Raw genomic sequence first — 18200 nt, 5'->3', positions numbered from 1 at the left:
GAAACAATCCTCGGACTTGAGTCCCCATCTATCCATCCATCCTCACCGACCTGTCCGCTTTCTATCGACCACACTCCAAGACTCGTCGGCAAAACAGCACGTCGAGTCTCAACTGTGAGATAAAGCGGCGTATGATATTCGAATCCTGGGAGGCTTAAGCTTAGTTGGCTACCGCGGTCATGGTTCGCAGCGACTGGACCAGGGAGCCATTCTCCCGGAACCAGTGGACACAGGATCGCGTCTCTGTGGACAACGCGCCCATTGAGCCTCAACCTCGGTACCATGAGCCCAACGACGCCCGTCGGCCGCCCATCGTAAGTCTTTTTTTTTTCTTCTTCTTGGCATACGCTTCGTTTGGAGGGATGGAATGCATTCTGACCCGTCGTCCGCCGCCGACAGAATATAGAGATGGCTCTGCGGGAGCATTGCAACATACCCGCTCGCCATTATTTCGTCGCGGCAATTCTAGACGATGGCACGGCTCAGACTTTCTCGGGCCCTGGTCGCTATCACCCCAATGCTATTGACAAATTCTTCAGCATGGATGCATTCCGCCGGCAAGTCAGGAGAGCAGAGTCAGGTAAGAAGACATGAGGGGAACAAACGCCCGTCGTCCCGAGTCCTTCGGTAACCCTGCCCGCTTACACTTTCACGCGCAAAACCTACAGTTGCTGGTCCTATCCACGGCGATGATACTCACGGCTTCGCTTACGGTCCCGGCTTTGCGCAGAGTTCTTTGGAACGACGTCGACAAGGAAGCGAAGCGTTTGGCGACGATGATCATGTCGGCTTCGGCCCGCGCAAGAGGAGTCGAGGTCACCGACGCCCGATGAACGACGAAAGCGCCCCGGCTGTCACGGTTGAGGCAACGAAGAGAGCTCTGAGGATCGGCGATTCCCAGGAGGTGTGGGACTTTTACGACCAACGATTTAGGAACTGCCAGCAAACGGCCTGCAAGCTCATAGCAAAGGCATGGGTCAAAGTCGTCGAGCCCAAGAAACAGACCAACCACCCCTACACCGGACAGGATGAGAAGGCGCCAGCGTGGTGGCCGAAGCCTTGGGGTCCGACGAAAGATGAGAAAGTGAGGCATAAGGAACCAGACCATCTGTACAAGAAAGGTGCGTCGTTTATCGCTCTGGTTCTGTTGAAGTTTGCTCCCCGGAGAAGGGTTATTTTAACTTTTGTTTTTTTTTGGCCGCACAGAACGAGTCCACCTTCTCTGTCACATCCTGCGAATGATCGTCGAGCCCGACGAGAAGCAACATCCGTCCATCCGGAAGATGAAACTGAACGTCCAAAAGTTGAAGGAGGCGACGGATGAGGCATTGTCATCATTCTTTTCCGGTAAAGAAAACGAAAAGAACGCGAGGAAGAAGCCGTACCTCGACGAGATCTTCAAAATCGCTTTGCAAGAGCAACGGTACAAACATGGAGAGATAGGTTAGTTTGTGTGTGTGTTGCTACGTGGGGGCCTTACTTCCTGGACGACCATGTGATTCTGACTTGGGGGACGCGACAGACGAGGACACCTTGATATATGTCATGGCGGAGGATCGGTTACCCGAGACGGCTATACCCGAAAATGATGACGGAATGCTTGCCAAGGACGACGGTGGCGGTGGCCCCCAATCGGTCCCGTCGAGCGCGTCGCCATCCAGAGCGCTGCAGCAAGACGTACTCCTGCACGGGGTACACGGTCCCAGTGCTACCGACCATCATAATCAAGGGGTTCAAATCCAAAATGGCGGCTCCTTCGTCGGCGAAGTAGGGGTACGGGAGGCATCACATTACGCGACACAGATGCTTCCGCACACCATGCATTCTGAGCAGCACTTTGTGCCGGGTAACAACTTGCAGCACGCCTCCGGGGGCATGCCGATGCACGATCTGGTACCGAGCCCACAAGACGGTCAACGGCGCGCCTCTCTCTATGGCAGCCCGGCGGAATACTCGAATCCACCTGCGGCCGCCGCCGTCTATACCCCAGGGTGGCATCAGCAGCACGCAGGCACTACGACCGGCCCCGATGCGACATCCATCTACTCATTCCCTCCACATGCCCCGACGACGACGCAGGGGCATTTCGCGAGCCACCCGAACGTGCCTGTTTCGCAGGGCCCGTACCTGGGTTCTCAGTACGACGGTCTGGCGCGCGGCAACTTTGATCAGGCGACCATGTTCCGACACACGGCCGGCCCGAACCCATCCCAAGTCCAAGGGTCTCAGGGCTTCCCGGCGTATCTCCCTCCCGACGGACGCAGCATGTCCAACTGGAACAACCCGGGAGATGCCAAGCCCGAGGCGATACCCCGGACGACCAACTCCCATCATGGACAATATGCCTGAGATGACTGATGGGAAACAAAAAAAGAGGATCGTTTTTGAGACGACATGATTCACACCCGTGGTCTAGACTGGTGGTGTCAGTGGGCATTCCACCGTTGGCTTTTTTTTCTTGTTTCTTTTTTTCTTGACACCTCCCTTATACGTTTCGCATACGGGACTCTCAGACTGCCGCCTTTCTGAAAAGAAGGGGGCCGTCGCAGTATATACTAACCGAGCTACCCCGGTCGGCGTTGGTGTCTGCGAATGCCCAAAGCAGATGTCAGCCTTCTATCTCGAGTTCTCAAGCGAGTTCCATCCTTTACTGGATGAGAGAAGCGAGGACAGCGTGCCGTTCATTCAACTGGACATTGTTTCATGCAATAATGCTGGGCAGCCCCCGCAGGGCACCACGAGCCAACCTACCGATGGGCAGACGTCAGGGGTCTTGTCAGAGCGTGTTTGATGCATTAGCGAGCGATGCGTTGCAATGCGAGTTGGTTGTGGCCGACAGCTCTCTTCTCCACCAGTGGCATATAGGGGGTGGGACGGAGTAGGGTTATTACTTTGCCTGGTTTGTCAGGGACTTTTTCAGATTTTCTTTCCTTTTGATTTCCTTGGGCATCGGGATGGAACACCCCGGTGTTTTCCTCTGGCGTATTCTCGCATAACATACGGAATGGGGGAGAGAGGGATGGGACAAAGGGGCTGGTTGGGCCCGGGTGGGTTTACGGTCCGTTCTGTGCTGCATCGATACTGCGTTCCTATGTATACGGACCAAATGGTGCCAGGACCGTTTCTGAGATGCACTTTGCCTGTGGTTTCAGGCTGAAAACAGTGGAATTGTCCTCCCGGGGGAGGAGCTGTTTTCATCTAATTGCTCGGTGTGGATTACGGGCGCGATGAAGGTTAAGTGGGGAGATGGGCATCGGGTTGCCCCAGGACCGATTTACACATAGGGACGGTCATATTACATTTCAGCTCTCGGGATATCGGATAGTGAGTATTCATAACACAGATTCAAATTTACTCTGCCTGCGCAAGTCGTTGTTTTCCGTGTTTGATGTCAGGGTTGCGTGTTAAAACGGGGACGAGTATGAAATGCCGCCTTGTTAGACGTTGAGTAGGTAGTAGGTGGCTGATGGTTGGCCTTCGAGATGTTCCAAGATGACCAGCAGCTTTACCACCTGGCCCCTAGCTGAAAGTACGAATCCTGCCCAAACTCATAGTAAGTCAGATTTGTCTCGATTCACTCAGACCACGGGTTTACTTGGCCATTGCCATGCCCTATCGCTTTCAGGAACAATTGGTCACCACTCCCCCCGGCCCTAGTCGGTCTGACGGCCCCTGCTTTCCCCTGGGGGGGTTAATGAGAGAAGTTAACGCCTCACATGCTGTCTCCCCGGTCTTTTGGAAATTTAGTCACACCAGCTTCGCAGGGAAACTCGGTCCTGAACTGCCCAAGGACCTCGGTTTTCGCCTGGATCTGATCACCCTTACTGCTTTGCCTTGTGCCCTGCTCGATTTGTCACGGAATTGCTGGGCCTTGATATGTAGACTGCGGTCGGAAGAACCAAAAGACATCACGTGAATCTGTCCATGCTCGCCAGCCAATGAGAACCTCGGGAATCAGCATCTCCTGCTCCTATTGGACAGGAAGCATTCCCCTATCGTGACAATTGAGGAGGGTTCAGGTTGCTTGTGTTAATGATTGAATGGCTTGAGCCGTTTTCTTCTCATGATGGCCCATGGTACAGGAAACCATGGACTTGTGAGCCTTATGTACATGTGTAAACACATCGTTGATCTACAAATTGCAACACCATGTTTCCCACATTCTCACATACATGAACGTGACGACTCTGGCACGTTGGCGGTTCGCTGTTCTATACAAGCATTGCGTCTTCTGCCACGTCACGCATTACAGCCTTATTGGATAACAGCTTTCCAGTTATCTATTTCAACCGTCTGGATCTGTCGGGATCTCAAGCACAACGTGTAAGAGGTTAATGTAACCATTGTACTGGCAAGTAGTTTGGCGACAATCCCCGCCAACATGTCTTCTCTTACGTCCCCATAGTATACCCCTCGGAGCTGCCCTGTTGGAGGCATGATGGGGCCCGGAACAAACCCAGGGGTCTGCCATAAATTAGCTCTTGCGAATATTACAGGCAACTGGACTCCCGTGGCGCCTAGTAACGAAACACGTCAAGAGGGCGAAGAAGAGGAACCGGCCATTGTCTTTATTCGTAAAATCTTGACTGTCTTCCAGAACACCACCTACGGAAGGCCGTTTCGAAGCCGAGTTTCTGTATCAGTGCACGCTGGGCCAATGCACTGTCATGTAGAGTTACACTGAAGGCCTGGTCATCATATGCATAGGAACCCAAACGATGCCGCGAGACGCCACTCACTGCCTTGGGACGACGGTAGAGACGCACAATACACCCGACGAACCACTGAGCCTGCTGATCGCCAAGCCAAGTCAACAGCGAGAGATACGATGCAGGAGGATAATAGACATCTTGGTAGGCCTGTACAGCAACCATCCAGCGACTGATGACAACCCTCAATTTGTTCGTTAAATGGGATCTGTTACGCCATCAAAACCCGGATGCGACATCAACTTGATCAAGGAGCACATGAACAGATTTAGACTGTCCCAAACTGCATTAAGCGTCGGCTTCCATGACGCACGGTTCTTGAGGCTGCCCTCGCGACCTATGGCCATGATACGGACACAAACATCAATACATGGCATCATCTCTGCCTACCAAACCACCCAAACTGCGTGCATCTTCGAGAAGCTCGCGCACGAGAGAAAATCAACCCCCCAACTGTGACTGTTGCCCTGGGCACTGTGACTGAAAAATAAATGTGGCCCCCAAACTCCCAACGCCAATAGTACACAAATCCCGCACAACATGCAAACACGAAGCCGAGATAGGAAAGGAACGGACGGCATATCGCTGGGTTGGGCTGATCGCATCACCCCTGGGTGCCAAGTTCACTGAATGCCAGCGCATAGGTTGAGATGGTCACAGTCTCAAAAGTTCTCCAATGCAGTGGAAGCTGCCAGTGCGGCCCACGAGGATCTGCGACCGCCTTGGTAACAGAGTGAGGAACTGGGATAGCTTGTCGGCGCGGCGTGCTGTTTATGGCCTGGTCAACCGCCATGGCCAGACTGTTCTTAGTGTCGTGAGCCCAAGACGTTTTCCGAGGTGAGCCACTAGTTGACCAAGGCGAGGTCTGTATTTGTTTTCTTTTCTTTCTTGTCCGTGGGCGGACCTCCATCAAATGGATAGGTTGTTGGACTCCTTGTGCCGTGTTGATCGTGGGTTGCACCGGCTATCAAGAAGAGAGTGAATGGCCTCCTTTCACCTCAACCTGCGGCCGCGCCTCCGAGCGATGCGCGCTCTGACGTAGGGGTCGTCGTTATGTGCGAATTGAGACCCGCTTTGCCGGCTGAATCGAGCTGGAGAGGAAGATACATGACGCAACCAATACTGAATCTGCAAGCATGGTGAACTTTTGCTTAATCTGAGTGGACGAGGCTTGTGCCGAAGACAGAGGCTGGGTCGGTCCCCGTTGGGATTCAGTTTGGGACCGAGTCCGAGCATGAGACGAAATGGCAACCCTAGACTGATTGGGCTTGAGCAAAAGTAATGTTTCTGGGCGTGTGGACTAGACGTCTAGTAGTATGCAGGCTGCGATTCTTCGGACGGGACCTCTTAGGTCGTGGCAGGTTCGTCTTTGTTCTGCTGAGGCAAAGAGAGACCTGCGTTCTGGGCGATACGTTTCCACGTCTCTAGTTCCTTGTACAGACGCTCGCATTCTTGCTTAAGCTTGTCATTGGACGCACTCAGTTCGGCAATGGCTTGCTCAGTCAAGAGTTTCTCCAGAGTCCATTTCTCCAGGTTTTGCGCCTCGTTCTCCTTCAGCTGATTAATGAAGGCGACAGCGCGCTGGAGGATGGAGCCCTTGTTCTTTTCGCAGTTCGGGACAATCTTGGCCAGTTCGTTAATACCTTCGTTGATCGTCTCGCGACGTCGGCGCTCGACTGGAAATATGTGTCAGCATGTGGTTCTACGTATGGAACCAATCCCACTCTACAACGGGGCTCTGTACTCACCTTCTTTGTGATTATCTTTGCGCATCTTATGCCACTCTTCCGAACCAACATCTGGCTTGGGCTTAGGCTGCGAGCCCGCAGAACCGGTGGAATACCTGGATTGCTGTCGGGGCGCCGGTGCCTGTTGTTGGGGCTGGTGGGGTTGGTGGGGCTGGTGCGCCGGGAGAGTTGGGTGAGGTTGGTGCGCTTGATGAGATGGATGAGCCTGATGAGGTGGGTGGGCCTGGTGAGCCTGGTGAGGCGAATGGGTCTGATGGGGAGCCTGATGGGCTTGATGAGGGGCCTGATGGGCCTGATGGGGCACCTGATGGGGCGCCTGATGCTGAGCCTGATGGGGAGCCTGATGGGTCTGATGAGGAGCCTGATGGGGGGCCTGGTGAGGGGCCTGATGAGGAACCTGATGCGGGGCTTGATGAGCGGCTTGATGCTGAGCCTGGTAGGCCTGGTGAGGCTGGTGAGGCTGCAATCCGTTGGCACCGGGGCCGGGGGAATTGTCGGTCATGGCAGGGGCATCCATCATGCCGCCTGGCTGGGTCACATTCTGCTGGAACGCATCTTGGGGGTGGTTGCCCTCGTTGGCGGCCTGCGCGGCGAATTGCTCTTCCGTGCTGGGAGGGATGTGGATGCTGGGGTACATTGATCCCAGGGCCGCGGCAGCGGTGCTGGAGGCGTTGGCTGGATCTGCGGCTTCGGAATGCTCGGCAGCCGTGGCTTGCTGGAGAGCGTTGAGGTCGGCAACGTTGACACCATTAGCGGCAGCGGCTGCATTTGCAGCCTCGACGGCGTTCTCGATAAAGGCGGCGGTATCAACCTCCGAGGCCGACATGACGGCGTGGGGAGCACCGTTCTTCTTGGCCCGTCCGGGACTTTCATGCTCAGAAATGGAGCGCTTACGCTTGGTGCCCGGAGAGCCGGGGGCCTCGGGAGCTGCTGGGGCTTGAGCCAGAGCTGAGAGGTCAGGGTGCTCGTCGGCCATGGCTAGTATTGTATCTCAACGAGATGATGTAAGCTTAACAAACGGTGCTGGGAAAGAAGGATTCAAGTATCCCTATGAACTGGGTTAGTAACACATCAATACAATCTGAGAGCAAACGTGTGAGATGCTTGATGCTCAATAAAATGGCTAGTATGCCCTTGGGAGCAAGCATTTGCTGATGTCGTCTTGTCCTGACGCCAGCCACAGAGAGAGAGAGAGTAGTGGTGTCACAAACACGCAATCAGCTTGTTGACTGCTCGGATTTCACAAGGCCCAGAAGCCAGGCACTTGCCTTCTGACTATCGCATGGTAGCAAAAGACGATTTTGTCAGGCTTCAAATGAGAGCTCAGGGGAGTAGGTTCATAGGAGACGAAAGGCACGATGGCCAAACGCGTAATCTTCCGAAGACATGCTAGAGAAGGGAAGGGGCCTTGAGGAAATGAAGGAAACGAAATGGTCTTCTGGTGACTAGGCTAGCCGTCATTGCAGCAACCTTGGGACGATTGATTGATGTGACGATGGGATGGATGGCTTGGGTAATGATGCATGATGGATGTGACAGCACCAAGCATTCGATGCATTCGATGGGATGGCCAAGTTCAGGTCGCTTGACCAAAAGGAATTGAAGCAATTTGGCGATGGCATTATCTGATGTCGGGATTCTTGGGAGAAGAAATAAAAATAGAATAAAAAGAGACGATCCGATGACGATAGATGCAGGGGATGTGATGAAGAGCCGGGAAACCAACATACCTTTCAGATCATGTGCTTCCTGGCGTGACGTGACGAGGATGGAGATCACGATGCACGTGAGAGAGCGGGTAAAGCTACTAGTGTAGAGATCTCGTGATATCGCGTTGCGCGTCTGAAGCCTGGATAAAGTAGCCGTAACCAAAGTAGAGAGGGAGCCAGTATTGGTTGGCGTTCTATCGTGATTTTTCCACTTGACAGGGGAAAAGCGTTGCCGGAGGGGAAGAAGTCGAAGAAGATGCAGGAAGGCTGCACGTTCTAGATATGCTGCCAGCTAGATTTGTTGCTTCGGTGGAAGCAGGAACTCGAAGTACAGTATTTCCTTCCAGCTCGACGCGACAAGCTGGGGGACGGGGAAATGGGGATGAATGCGAGGTCACGAGGTAAGTCTAAAGAAAGGCACGTGCAAAAGTGGGTGAGACTGGACATAAATAATCAGGGCAGATCAACTTTTGCGCCACCTAAACTTTGTTACTCCAGAAGTACCAATGTACTTTGAGCTTAATAAAAGTGGAGAGAGTAATGTAGCCTCAGGCAGAGGAGGAGGCTACTGAGAAAGGCCCAATCAGCGTCAGTATATGATACTCATGGCCCCTCACTTTTACTAAGGCTGTGTGTGTATACTTACGCGAAGTGCCCCGGTCCAATCAGAATATAGAATATGAGCCATCCATTGCAGGATGCTGAACAGATGAAGACAACACGGCTTAATAATCGTATAGAAAGCGACATTGAGAGTTTTCAAGTGGTAAGGTAATAAACTTAGAGGTTTGCTCCCTTAGGTATTAGGTAGTAAATCGTAACGTTGCTGAACAGATACGAAGTACTTGTCTATCCTTCCCCCAGACATGTAAGTTTGTATTTCCGTCTCAATACAGGCAGGTACAGAATCAGATCAATCTAAGTTGGTAATCGGTTCCAAGTTCAAGGCCGGCGAGGGTGCCTCGTCTCCAAACTCTTATTCGTATACAACCTCGCTGATAAGGAACGACTATGAGGGATCACCTGACACCACCATAAGGAAAGGGAGGATCACTTGACTGGCTTCGTTTAAGACAGCCCCACTTAATCAGCTAATCATTGAATAAACGTATGTAACTCCTACTTTACGTTGCGCATATGAGAACAGCTCTACCTTAGTATCTGAGTTCGAATAATAGTTCTGGGGGAGAAACTAGACCGAGTAAAGGGATTCGGTGCATCGATAGATGGTGAGGATTCTACGGATACCTATAGAGTGTATACGGATTATACGGCAAGTGATACAGGTACCGGTACGGTACGCCGATGCCCCACCGGAAAGGCCCTGACGTACTTCACTGTGTAGGTCCTCTTATCAGCGGCCAAAGCATGTTAGTGGGCCAGAGCTTGACCTTCCTCCTCCTACACCTACTGTATATTACGCTACAGTCTGAGAAGACTTTGTCATCTCCGCTTCGCCAACACTCGCGTGACAATCCATCTTGCCCATTTCAAGTTCGTTCGGCCTCTGTATTGTTAAATCACATCATCTGCGCAGCCCGACCTCTTATCACCATTCTTAGGCTGCCTGCCGCCGGTGCAGCTGCTCAAGAGTGACAATGGGTGACCACGAGCACTCCACCATCAAACACCAGGACCATGTCCACCTTGTAAGGCGAATGACCCGTTACCCGTCTTTCCCCCCCTACGTCTACCTTCTCAGCCGTGACTTTACCTCGAGGGCAATCATGCTAAAGGACTCGTCTTCTCCGAACCCAGGACCAACCACTACTCCGCCTTCCCTATGAGCTGCTGCGGAACAACTTCCGCGCAGCCCATTTCACCATCGAAAAGGAGAGCACCTCGATCAAGCACCTCCTCAAAGAGACAGCCACTGCTTCTGTCAATGGCCGTGCCACCCCGGAGCATGTTCTCAAGAACCTCGACACCATGATCGCCAAAATGCGTGGCGTGAAACGGAAGCTCACCGCCCACGCTGACGAAGAGGCCCGCCTTTACCACCAATCGTCCGCGCGTATTGCCCACCTCAACGAGCTCTATACCATGAATACCTACAACGACGTCGACTACGAGCGATGGAGTCGAAAGCGTCTCGACCGGCTCCTCGTCGACTACCTCCTCCGCCACGGTTGCGCCGACACGGCCCAAACCCTTGCCAACGAGAAAGGCATGGACGACCTGGTCGACGTCCAGACGTTCGTCCATATGAACAAGATCAGGGATGCCCTGCGTGGCGGCAGCGTGGTCGAGGCCCTTTCTTGGTGTCAGGAACACAAGAAGGAACTGCGAAAGATGGACGTATGTATTCCTTATTTGTCGCCTTTTTCCTCCGCGTCACATGGCTGTGACGGCTTCCCTAGCCTGGCCTCGTAGCACTGGCAACTGACGCCGCCTCTCCTCCACAGAGCAACCTCGAATTCATGCTCCGCTTCCAACAATACATCGAACTCGTACGGACACAGTCACAGCCAAGATTACTCGAGGCCATCGCTCATGCGAAGAAGTATCTTGTCCCCTACAAAGGCACCTACCCAGAAGAGCTCCGCAAGGCCTTCGGTCTACTAGCATACCCGCCCAACGCCGCCGTGGCCAACACGGCATACGGAGAACTCTACAGCCCAGATCGCTGGAACTCACTCGCAGATCTCTTCGCCAAGACCCACAACCAGCTCCTCTCGCTTCCTTCCATACCGCTCCTTCACATAGCCCTCTCATCCGGCCTCTCTGCCCTCAAGACCCCCGCCTGCCACCCGATCCCCTCGTCCACGGATAATGCTACGTCTACAGACGCTACCACGTCCGAGCACGACCCGACCGACTCTCCGGCCGAGCCTCCCAGCACCCGGGATCCTTCCCATCCTCGCCACGGTCAGCGGCGCGGCCACCCCGGCCTCGACGAGCTGACAAGGGCACCCAGGCCGAAGCCCCTCCCTGCTCAAGCGGCAGTCTCCAGCCCCGCTTCCGGCTGTCCGATCTGCTCCACCGAGCTGAACGAGCTCGCTCGCAATGTGCCCTACGCCCATCACACCAAGAGCTACGTCGACTCGGACCTCCTTTTACTTCCCAATGGCAACGCCTTCGGACTCGATCGTTTGGTGAATTATGCCATCCAGTCTGGCTTGCAGCCCACCGAGTCCGTCCGCGATCTGAGGACGGGTGAGGTGTTCCGCGCCGACGAGCTGAAGAAAGTCTTCATCACTTAACACTGCCTATGCTGCTCACAGGGCTACAGCGACCCCGGCATAGTGAATGTGCATTTTCTTTTCGTTTTTGCCCGCTATATGTGTATGAGTACCCAGTGGGCCACCTACACAATGGGTATACCCGCTGCATCCGATCCTTTTGGTCAGGCATGGAGTAAGAAGGGAAAACGATGGGCGTTTGGGGCTTTGGCTTTTTACGAGTAAATGATAATACTGTTTGGATGCCTCGGAGTATTCGGATCAAGCAATGAATATGTACAGACCGTTTTGGCTATTAGGTAGTACCCCAAAGTCACCTGGAACAGCCTTAAATGGACATGCAGAACACTTGCGCTCTCTGCTCTTATGCACCACCACGACCTGAGATGCCATATTATCTCCCTCGAAGTACCTACACGACAGGGCATGCGTGGATGCAAGATACCGAGACACAGAACCGTTGGGACGCAGCAAGAGACCAAATAATAGTACCTAACTACCGCATGTGCCGAATCCCACCTACGTAAAAACCCCCATTCCCCGTTTCGGTCCCAGGCTAGTCTAGAGTATTCCACAATACAGTACAAGAGGAGAACGCATGCCGGTCAGTTGGACCTTTTCCCGGGAGATGGGTCAAGTCGGTAGGGTCCTCACACAAAAAAACAAAGCGCATATTCTTCCTTCCGCCGAAACCTTTAACCCCTTCCCTAGCCCCAAGGTAGCATTGGCCTCTGCCTACAGGGGCCAGCGCCTGGGTTAAGACCGCTGGGATGGTGATACGCCGGCCGACACACATCAGAGATGCCCAGATAACAAGACGCCGCCCTATAAGTCCGTCCTTGACCTCATGATTCCGTAAGAGAGTCCTTGCATAGCCTCCTAAGATGCCCGTTCCCGCCCGCCGAGCCACGCCAACCATGTCGTTCCTCCAGAGTTGTGGAAAGCATCAAACCCCCCCTGGGTTGGTTTTGAGGAACGATCAGCTGATGCCAGCAGGCTGTCGGTGCTCTTCAGCGACTGCCGCCACCAAAGGCGAAGCTGCCAAAGACACCTCCGCCGCCACCGGGGGTCACGGGGCCCGTGTTAAAGCCGTTGGTGCTATGGGACTGCGCGGCCGGCGTGCTCGCGAGCCCGACGCTGGCCGTGTTGGGAGTGCTAGGAACGCCGTTCTGCTGGCCGGATCCGTTGCCGTTGTGCGAGTTGGACGTACTGGACGTGCCCTGCCCGGGTGTCTGTTCCTGAGGGTTCCCGGACGAATTGTTGCCGCTGGCTCCCCCTTGCTGCTGCTGGTTGGAAAGCATGTGACCCATGAGCAGGCCGCCGTCGGGGATCCCCAGGCCCCAGACCCTGCCGAGGTGGTCCTCGGCAATGTCGCCGTTGAAGATCCTCTCGCGCATCTGGAAGAAGACCTTGCCCGTGATGAGCGAGTCGGAGCCGGCCTGATGCGCGGCCCCGACGCGCTTAACCTTGAGGGTCTCGGCGATGCTCTCGAGGCCGGACTTGTGCTCAAACTTTTGCAGAATCTCGGCCGTGGTGGAATCGTTGGGGGTCAGCAGGCCCGAGTTGTGGAGCTTGATGGCGTGCTTCATGAGATGTTTGACGTCGTAGGTCGAGGGGAAGTAGAGCTTCATGATCCTATCAAAGTCGACTTCGTCACTCGGAAGGGGTTGGCAGAACAGGAGCTTGGTTAGGTAGCCAAAGTCGTAGCCGCCGTGGAAGGAGATCCACCTGACGTTCTCGAAACAGACCAGGCCCGAGGGGATCAATAAGCTGGCGAATTCGTGCGGGTCGATGCCGTCGCGTTCTAGGAGGTTGAAGTCGATGCCGGCCGTCTGGAGCGACTCGATCGACTTTTCGTTGTACATGTCGTCCTTGAGGGAGAACTTGAAGTTGAACTGCCACGCGCAAGGGAACGGTCCTTGTTGGGCCATGCGCCGGCCGGCCATGGCGGCGTGTGCGGCGTCGCCAGAATTCGGTCGCGCGGGCGGAGTCTCGCCATCTTCGTTGAACAGTGCTAGGCCGATCTGGATGACCTTGAGCATGTCGACGTTTGTCCGCAGGCATTGGTAGTGGTAATCGCTCTTCCCTCTGAATCCGCCCATCGGCCGCGACACGATACCCGGGAATTCGGTGTCCTAACACGTTCGGGGGCAAAGGTTAACAGGCGGAACAAGTCAGCCAGGACGGTGCGGCCACCCAGCGGCTGTGGCGTGTATGTGTGTGCACAGAAGGTTTTTTGCTCACCATGGCGATGTAGGGATACTTGTCCACCAGGTCTCGTAACACGGCCATTTCTTCGTGAAGATTATGCTTCCACACCTCTCGTATTCTGCCCTTATTGTGTCCGGAGCGGATGTTGGGGCCACCGTGGTCGGCAGCGAAGTTGTGTTGCGGTTGACCGTGTTGCTGCTGTTGCTGGTGGAGACCAGCTGTCTGAAAACCCATGCGCGCGGCATGGCTGCCTAGGCCGGTCGCGTCGCCGACGCCGACACCGACACCGACGCCAAATCCAGCTGCGTTCAGACCGGCAGCGACACCGAGGACATTGTTGTTGGCGGAGAAAGGGTTGATCTGGGAACTGGCGTTGAGGTAGGAAGGGTTGGTACCCAAGGGAGGGCCATGGGCGGCACCATGTCCTTGGGCGTGGGCGGAGAACTGTTGGTGGTAGGGCGGTATATTATTAGGCCCACTGGGGAACCTAGGCAGCGGAGGCGGCATGCCAGGTCGGGGGCGCCTATGAGGTTCTAGGTGATAGTAGTCGGCGAAGGGAACGCGGTTGAACTCGAGTGGATAGCGGGGGCGACGAGACCCAGAGGAACCAGGTCTCTAACGTGCTCTGTTCCAGTATTGGATCGAATTGGGAGGGGGGTGGGAGTGCCCTCTGCCCTGCATTGGTGACAGCGATGGTCCGGCGGTGTTTTCCTTTTTTTTCTCCCCTCGACCGTGGAAAGTGGACGAAGCGGATGGGGTGCGATGCCGGCCTTGGGGGGGGAATGTTAGGTAGGTACTGTAGTTGGTAGTAATGAATTTGGCAGCGGGCACAGCTACAAGGTCAAAACTAATTGAGATGGGACGGTTGATATGTTCTGTTCCGGCTCGCAGTTACCAGGTAAATGGTTTGGTCGAGGTGATGGTACGGAGTGGTTGCACACGATCGTGGTGGAATCGGGAATTTCGCTTTCTGGTGGCGAAGGTGAGCGATGAAAGGAAACGTGACTTGTGCTCCGAGGTGGTTGATGCTGGGATCATCGACTCCCACCACGTAACAAGTGGCTGGTCCGAGCGTAAGACCCAATAAAACCTTACGCTATGCACACCGCTAAAGTATCACTATACGGAGTATTATGTACTTAGCAGCTACTTGGTATTCTAAAAGTACGGATACTTATATAAGTGGCTTAGTCACGAGTGTTGCCCAAGGCTGGATGCTCTTGCGGCTACGGACGAACGATACTCCCGAGCGTCTTGGTCGACCCGGACGACTTTCGAGATCACCCTTCCATCTGGACGATCGATCACTGGCCGGCATTGAGAAACCATCACAACTTCAAAGATGCAACCAACCAGGTACAAACTCGATTGAAGTTCCTGGCCACCGAAACGAATGACCATACTGACTTGTTCGACGCTCCAGGCTACGTCTCGCCGCCAAGGGCGAAAGGCCCAACATCACCGGCTTCGACATGCGTGCCCTGAAGGCAGCCACTGGCCAGCCCCGTTACGACCCGTGGGAGAGAGCGTGAGTCGGGAATCCCGTTTGCCTGTTTTGTGCTCGTGTGGATATGGATAGCTTTCCCGCTGACTGTCCCCCCACTACAGAGAGGCATGGCGATACTCCGGCCGCTTCACCCGCTGGAACCGCTTCAAGGCGGGCTTCCCTGGCCTGGGAATTGCCACCGTGGCTTTCGCCGGCTACTGCGCGTACGAGCACTTCTTCCTGAACGATGGGGATAGCCATGGCAAGGATCAACACTAAGGAAAGCCGACGATATGTGTTGGGGAGGTCAGATGGAGGGATATGGTGGGGGGTATAGAATTGGGAAACGGCAAATGGTACGATTGGCCTGGTTGTACATATACCCGTTAGAGAGACCAGAGGGATCATCTCCGGGAGAGAGAATCGAAACGTTTTTCTTTTGTCGCGGACATGGCATGCCTCCCTTCCCACCCGATGGACGCAAACCAGTGACGAAGTGGAAGAGAAGATTCGAGATACTGGGCGTGAAGATCAATACATTGTGCACACCTCGCCTATCAAATATAGCGCCAACTTGAAAACAACATATTGTCGAGATTCTTCACGAAGCTTTAAGACAATGGTGATGGTATGTTATTGTGTTGTATATATGGGTGTTGGCCAGTCCAGTGGCCGGCTATCGAACAGAGCTCAAAGTCTCGAACCGCCAAACCCCATCCTAGACGCCGAGTCCCATGCTAGCCCCTCCCAAACCCGGAAGCCGGCTTCATTCTGATGACAAGACAATTTCTGTTGTCTCTGTCGTCGTCGTCGCAGTCTATGTTCGTCATCTGTGGTAATGTCCCCAATATCGGTGGCGCCGAGCCATGCGTATTTTATGTCATCCGACAGAAGAAATGAAAGAAAAGAAATACGGGAGGTATACAAAGAACCCAAAACAAAGATAAAATAAACAGACCCAAAAGAAACAACCTGCCTAAGACGCTCGTGGAATCGCCAGGCCATTCACCACATCCAATGCTCCTTCGACACAAGATTCCAGCTCGGCAACTCTAGTCTTGAGAGTCCTGTTCTCCTCACGCAGCAGGCTGACAGTGTCCCAGGCGGCCCGCTCGCTGAGGCCCTCGCAGTTGCGACACGTCGCGGGGCCTCGGTTCCCCGACCCCTCTGCTGCGGTAATCCCCCTCACGAGCTTCTGGAACGCGCTGATCGGCGGCTGCGGTTGTGCTTGGGGGGTCCGCGACACGGCCCGCGGCTGGGACGTTGTCGTCGCGCCCCTCGCGCGCTGCCGCTGGGTGGCGAGATCAGCGGGGACCCCCGCCGCTGCGCCCGCACCAGCACCAGCCTCCGGTCCACCGCCTGGGGCTGTGGGGTTGGTAGGGCTCCTTGACCTGGAGAATACGCTGGGGGAGCCGCAGATGCTCTCCTCGTCGGTCTCCTCGAGGCTGCTGCTGCCGGTTTTGCTCCACCTCTGGCCGTCCTGGTCCTCTTCGACGCCCAGGTCCTCGGAGACGATGGTGGAGCCGTCCGAGGCGACGGGTGCGGCGGGCGCGAGGCCTTCGCGGTTGGCCGTTCTCTCCTTTTCCAGAGCCGCCCGGAGGGCTTTCATCTCTTGTTCCCGCTCCAGTGCCTGGCGACCCATGTCTTCTAGCTGAAGCTTCAGGTGCCTTGTCCTCGTCTCCATCTCTTCCATCTCATCGGCCTGGGCCTCGCGCTCGGAACGGAACACCCGCAGAGTCGTGCTCTGTTGGCGGTAGGCAGCCTGGAACTTGGTCAGGAGAGCAGTGGCCGTCGCTTCTAGATTCTTGAACGCCGCCGGGGAGAAAGGATCGCGGGGCCCTGTGGGCGAAGAGATCTCCGGGAAGAGCGCTTCGTCAATGTTCAGGTTGAGAAGACCGTCTTGGTCACTTTGCTCGTCGTACTCGGCCGGCGGTGGGGCTGATTTGGTGAGGGAAGATAGGGAAGAGAGGAAGGCGAAGCGCGATGGACTCGGGGACGGAGAGTTCCTGCCGCTATGTGTCTGTCTCGAAGTGGTTGGGGTCTTTTTGCCAATCCGGCCAAGCCCAGATGGTGAAACGGTCGAGTTTCTCGATAGTGGGATGGACCCGTCGACGTCGGTCGAGGATGGGGACCCTGGGAGCCACCCAGTTAGCATACCTCGCGAAGCGGCTTCGGGGGTACGCGCGGTCCTATTGTCTCCGGTAAAAGGCATATCGACAGAATGCGGTCGGAGCCTCCTATGGCCAGTAGAAGGGGAAGAGGAGGTCGCGAGAGGATGTAGCTCTGAGCTCGATTGGTTGCGCTGGTGGTGGAAGTGCCGTTGGAGGGAGGTTGGGACGGCATGGAGGGAGCTGTCCCCGAATGACATGGGGCGAGATGCCCCGTGGTCCGGTGTTGCGGCCGGGGATAGTCGACGTTGGGGCTCGCCGGCTGGAGAGCGTAACCGTGATGGCATCCGAGATGTGTAGGTGGAACCGGGTGTTTGGAGAATTTGATTGTCCTCGAATCTTCCGAGTGGAGAGTGTTGAGGTAAGGAGACGACAGTATGTCCAGACCGCGGGGAGGCGTCGGGGGTGGAATTGGAATGGGAGGAGCTTAGCATGATGTCGATGTGCTAAATTAAGGCTTCGTGTTTCATGCGGCTGGGCGGGAGGGATGTGCGACGCCGACGTTCCGGAAAAGGTGCCAAGAGTGGCACTACGTCGATCGATCTAGCGGGGTCGTTGTGTTTGTGCGGGGGATGAACAGGTTGTTGACAGACTTATTCGACTCTGCAATTAGGGCGGTGGTGGTTCGTGTCCGAGGAATTCTCCCCGTCAGGGGTTGCCGATCAACTTGGGCCACAAGCACAAGGTCTCTTCGATTGTTTTGATCCGAGGTTCGAGGATCACAAGGCATGGCATGGCGTACAGATAGACCCGAGAGACGAAGTGGTGAGACCCCAGAACGCGGGAATGGATATGAATTTTCTACCGATGCATCATCCGTACGAGAGCTCGATAGGAAGTTGACCTCGGAGCCTGAAGAATATACGGAGTATGTAGCTTGGGCTTGGGTGCGGTACGGCGAAGAACGCGATAGGACGACTTGGAACGGATGACGTGTATCCATGCAGCAAAATGGAAGGACCGGTTCCCTGTCTGGCAAGTGAATGG

General features: G+C 55.0%; 7 protein-coding genes across 7 annotated transcripts; 4 read left to right on the top strand and 3 right to left on the bottom strand.

Moving 5' to 3' along the window:
* Positions 1-179: 179 nt before the first annotated feature.
* Positions 180-2349, top strand: ACRALDRAFT_2110380 (uncharacterized protein; the record flags this gene model as incomplete). The annotated part of the gene is made up of 5 exons (XM_071023472.1): positions 180-314; positions 400-580; positions 669-1121; positions 1207-1443; positions 1523-2349. The coding sequence occupies 5 exons, from the start codon at positions 180-182 to the stop codon at positions 2347-2349; spliced, it is 1833 nt and encodes a 610-aa protein (XP_070872645.1).
* Positions 2350-6056: 3707 nt separating this feature from the next.
* Positions 6057-7433, bottom strand: ACRALDRAFT_1071948 (uncharacterized protein; the record flags this gene model as incomplete). Its single annotated transcript, XM_071017916.1, has 2 exons — positions 6057-6385; positions 6458-7433. 2 exons carry the CDS (start codon positions 7431-7433, stop codon positions 6057-6059), a joined length of 1305 nt encoding a protein of 434 aa, XP_070872644.1.
* Positions 7434-9764: 2331 nt separating this feature from the next.
* Positions 9765-11369, top strand: ACRALDRAFT_2043976 (uncharacterized protein; the record flags this gene model as incomplete). The annotated part of the gene is made up of 4 exons (XM_071021390.1): positions 9765-9815; positions 9925-10464; positions 10572-10945; positions 11084-11369. 4 exons carry the CDS (start codon positions 9765-9767, stop codon positions 11367-11369), a joined length of 1251 nt encoding a protein of 416 aa, XP_070872643.1.
* Positions 11370-11813: 444 nt separating this feature from the next.
* On the top strand, positions 11814-12335 carry ACRALDRAFT_1094638 (uncharacterized protein). Its single transcript, XM_071019731.1, has 2 exons — positions 11814-12282; positions 12323-12335. Exon 1 carries the CDS (start codon positions 11947-11949, stop codon positions 12106-12108), a length of 162 nt encoding a protein of 53 aa, XP_070872642.1. The 5' UTR covers positions 11814-11946; the 3' UTR covers positions 12109-12282; positions 12323-12335.
* A 23-nt stretch (positions 12336-12358) lies between these two features.
* On the bottom strand, positions 12359-14546 carry ACRALDRAFT_2060764 (uncharacterized protein; the record flags this gene model as incomplete). Its single annotated transcript, XM_071021937.1, has 2 exons — positions 13593-14546; positions 12359-13483 (listed from the first exon to the last, which is right to left on the bottom strand). Exons 1-2 carry the CDS (start codon positions 14064-14066, stop codon positions 12359-12361), a joined length of 1599 nt encoding a protein of 532 aa, XP_070872641.1. The 5' UTR covers positions 14067-14546.
* A 355-nt stretch (positions 14547-14901) lies between these two features.
* Positions 14902-15324, top strand: ACRALDRAFT_2043974 (uncharacterized protein; the record flags this gene model as incomplete). The annotated part of the gene is made up of 3 exons (XM_071021389.1): positions 14902-14915; positions 14983-15087; positions 15168-15324. The coding sequence occupies 3 exons, from the start codon at positions 14902-14904 to the stop codon at positions 15322-15324; spliced, it is 276 nt and encodes a 91-aa protein (XP_070872640.1).
* A 697-nt stretch (positions 15325-16021) lies between these two features.
* ACRALDRAFT_2140042 (uncharacterized protein) lies at positions 16022-18193 on the bottom strand (the record flags this gene model as incomplete). The annotated part of the gene is made up of 1 exon (XM_071024166.1): positions 16022-18193. The coding sequence occupies exon 1, from the start codon at positions 17645-17647 to the stop codon at positions 16022-16024; it is 1626 nt and encodes a 541-aa protein (XP_070872639.1). The 5' UTR covers positions 17648-18193.
* Between the last annotated feature and the right edge of the window lie 7 nt (positions 18194-18200).

This window comes from Sodiomyces alcalophilus, assembly GCF_042370955.1.
Source record: "Sodiomyces alcalophilus JCM 7366 unplaced genomic scaffold ACRALscaffold_7, whole genome shotgun sequence".
NCBI lineage: Eukaryota > Fungi > Ascomycota > Sordariomycetes > Glomerellales > Plectosphaerellaceae > Sodiomyces > Sodiomyces alcalophilus.
The sequence above is the reverse complement of the archived record's forward strand: the minus strand, read 5'-3'. Positions and strand labels throughout refer to the sequence as shown.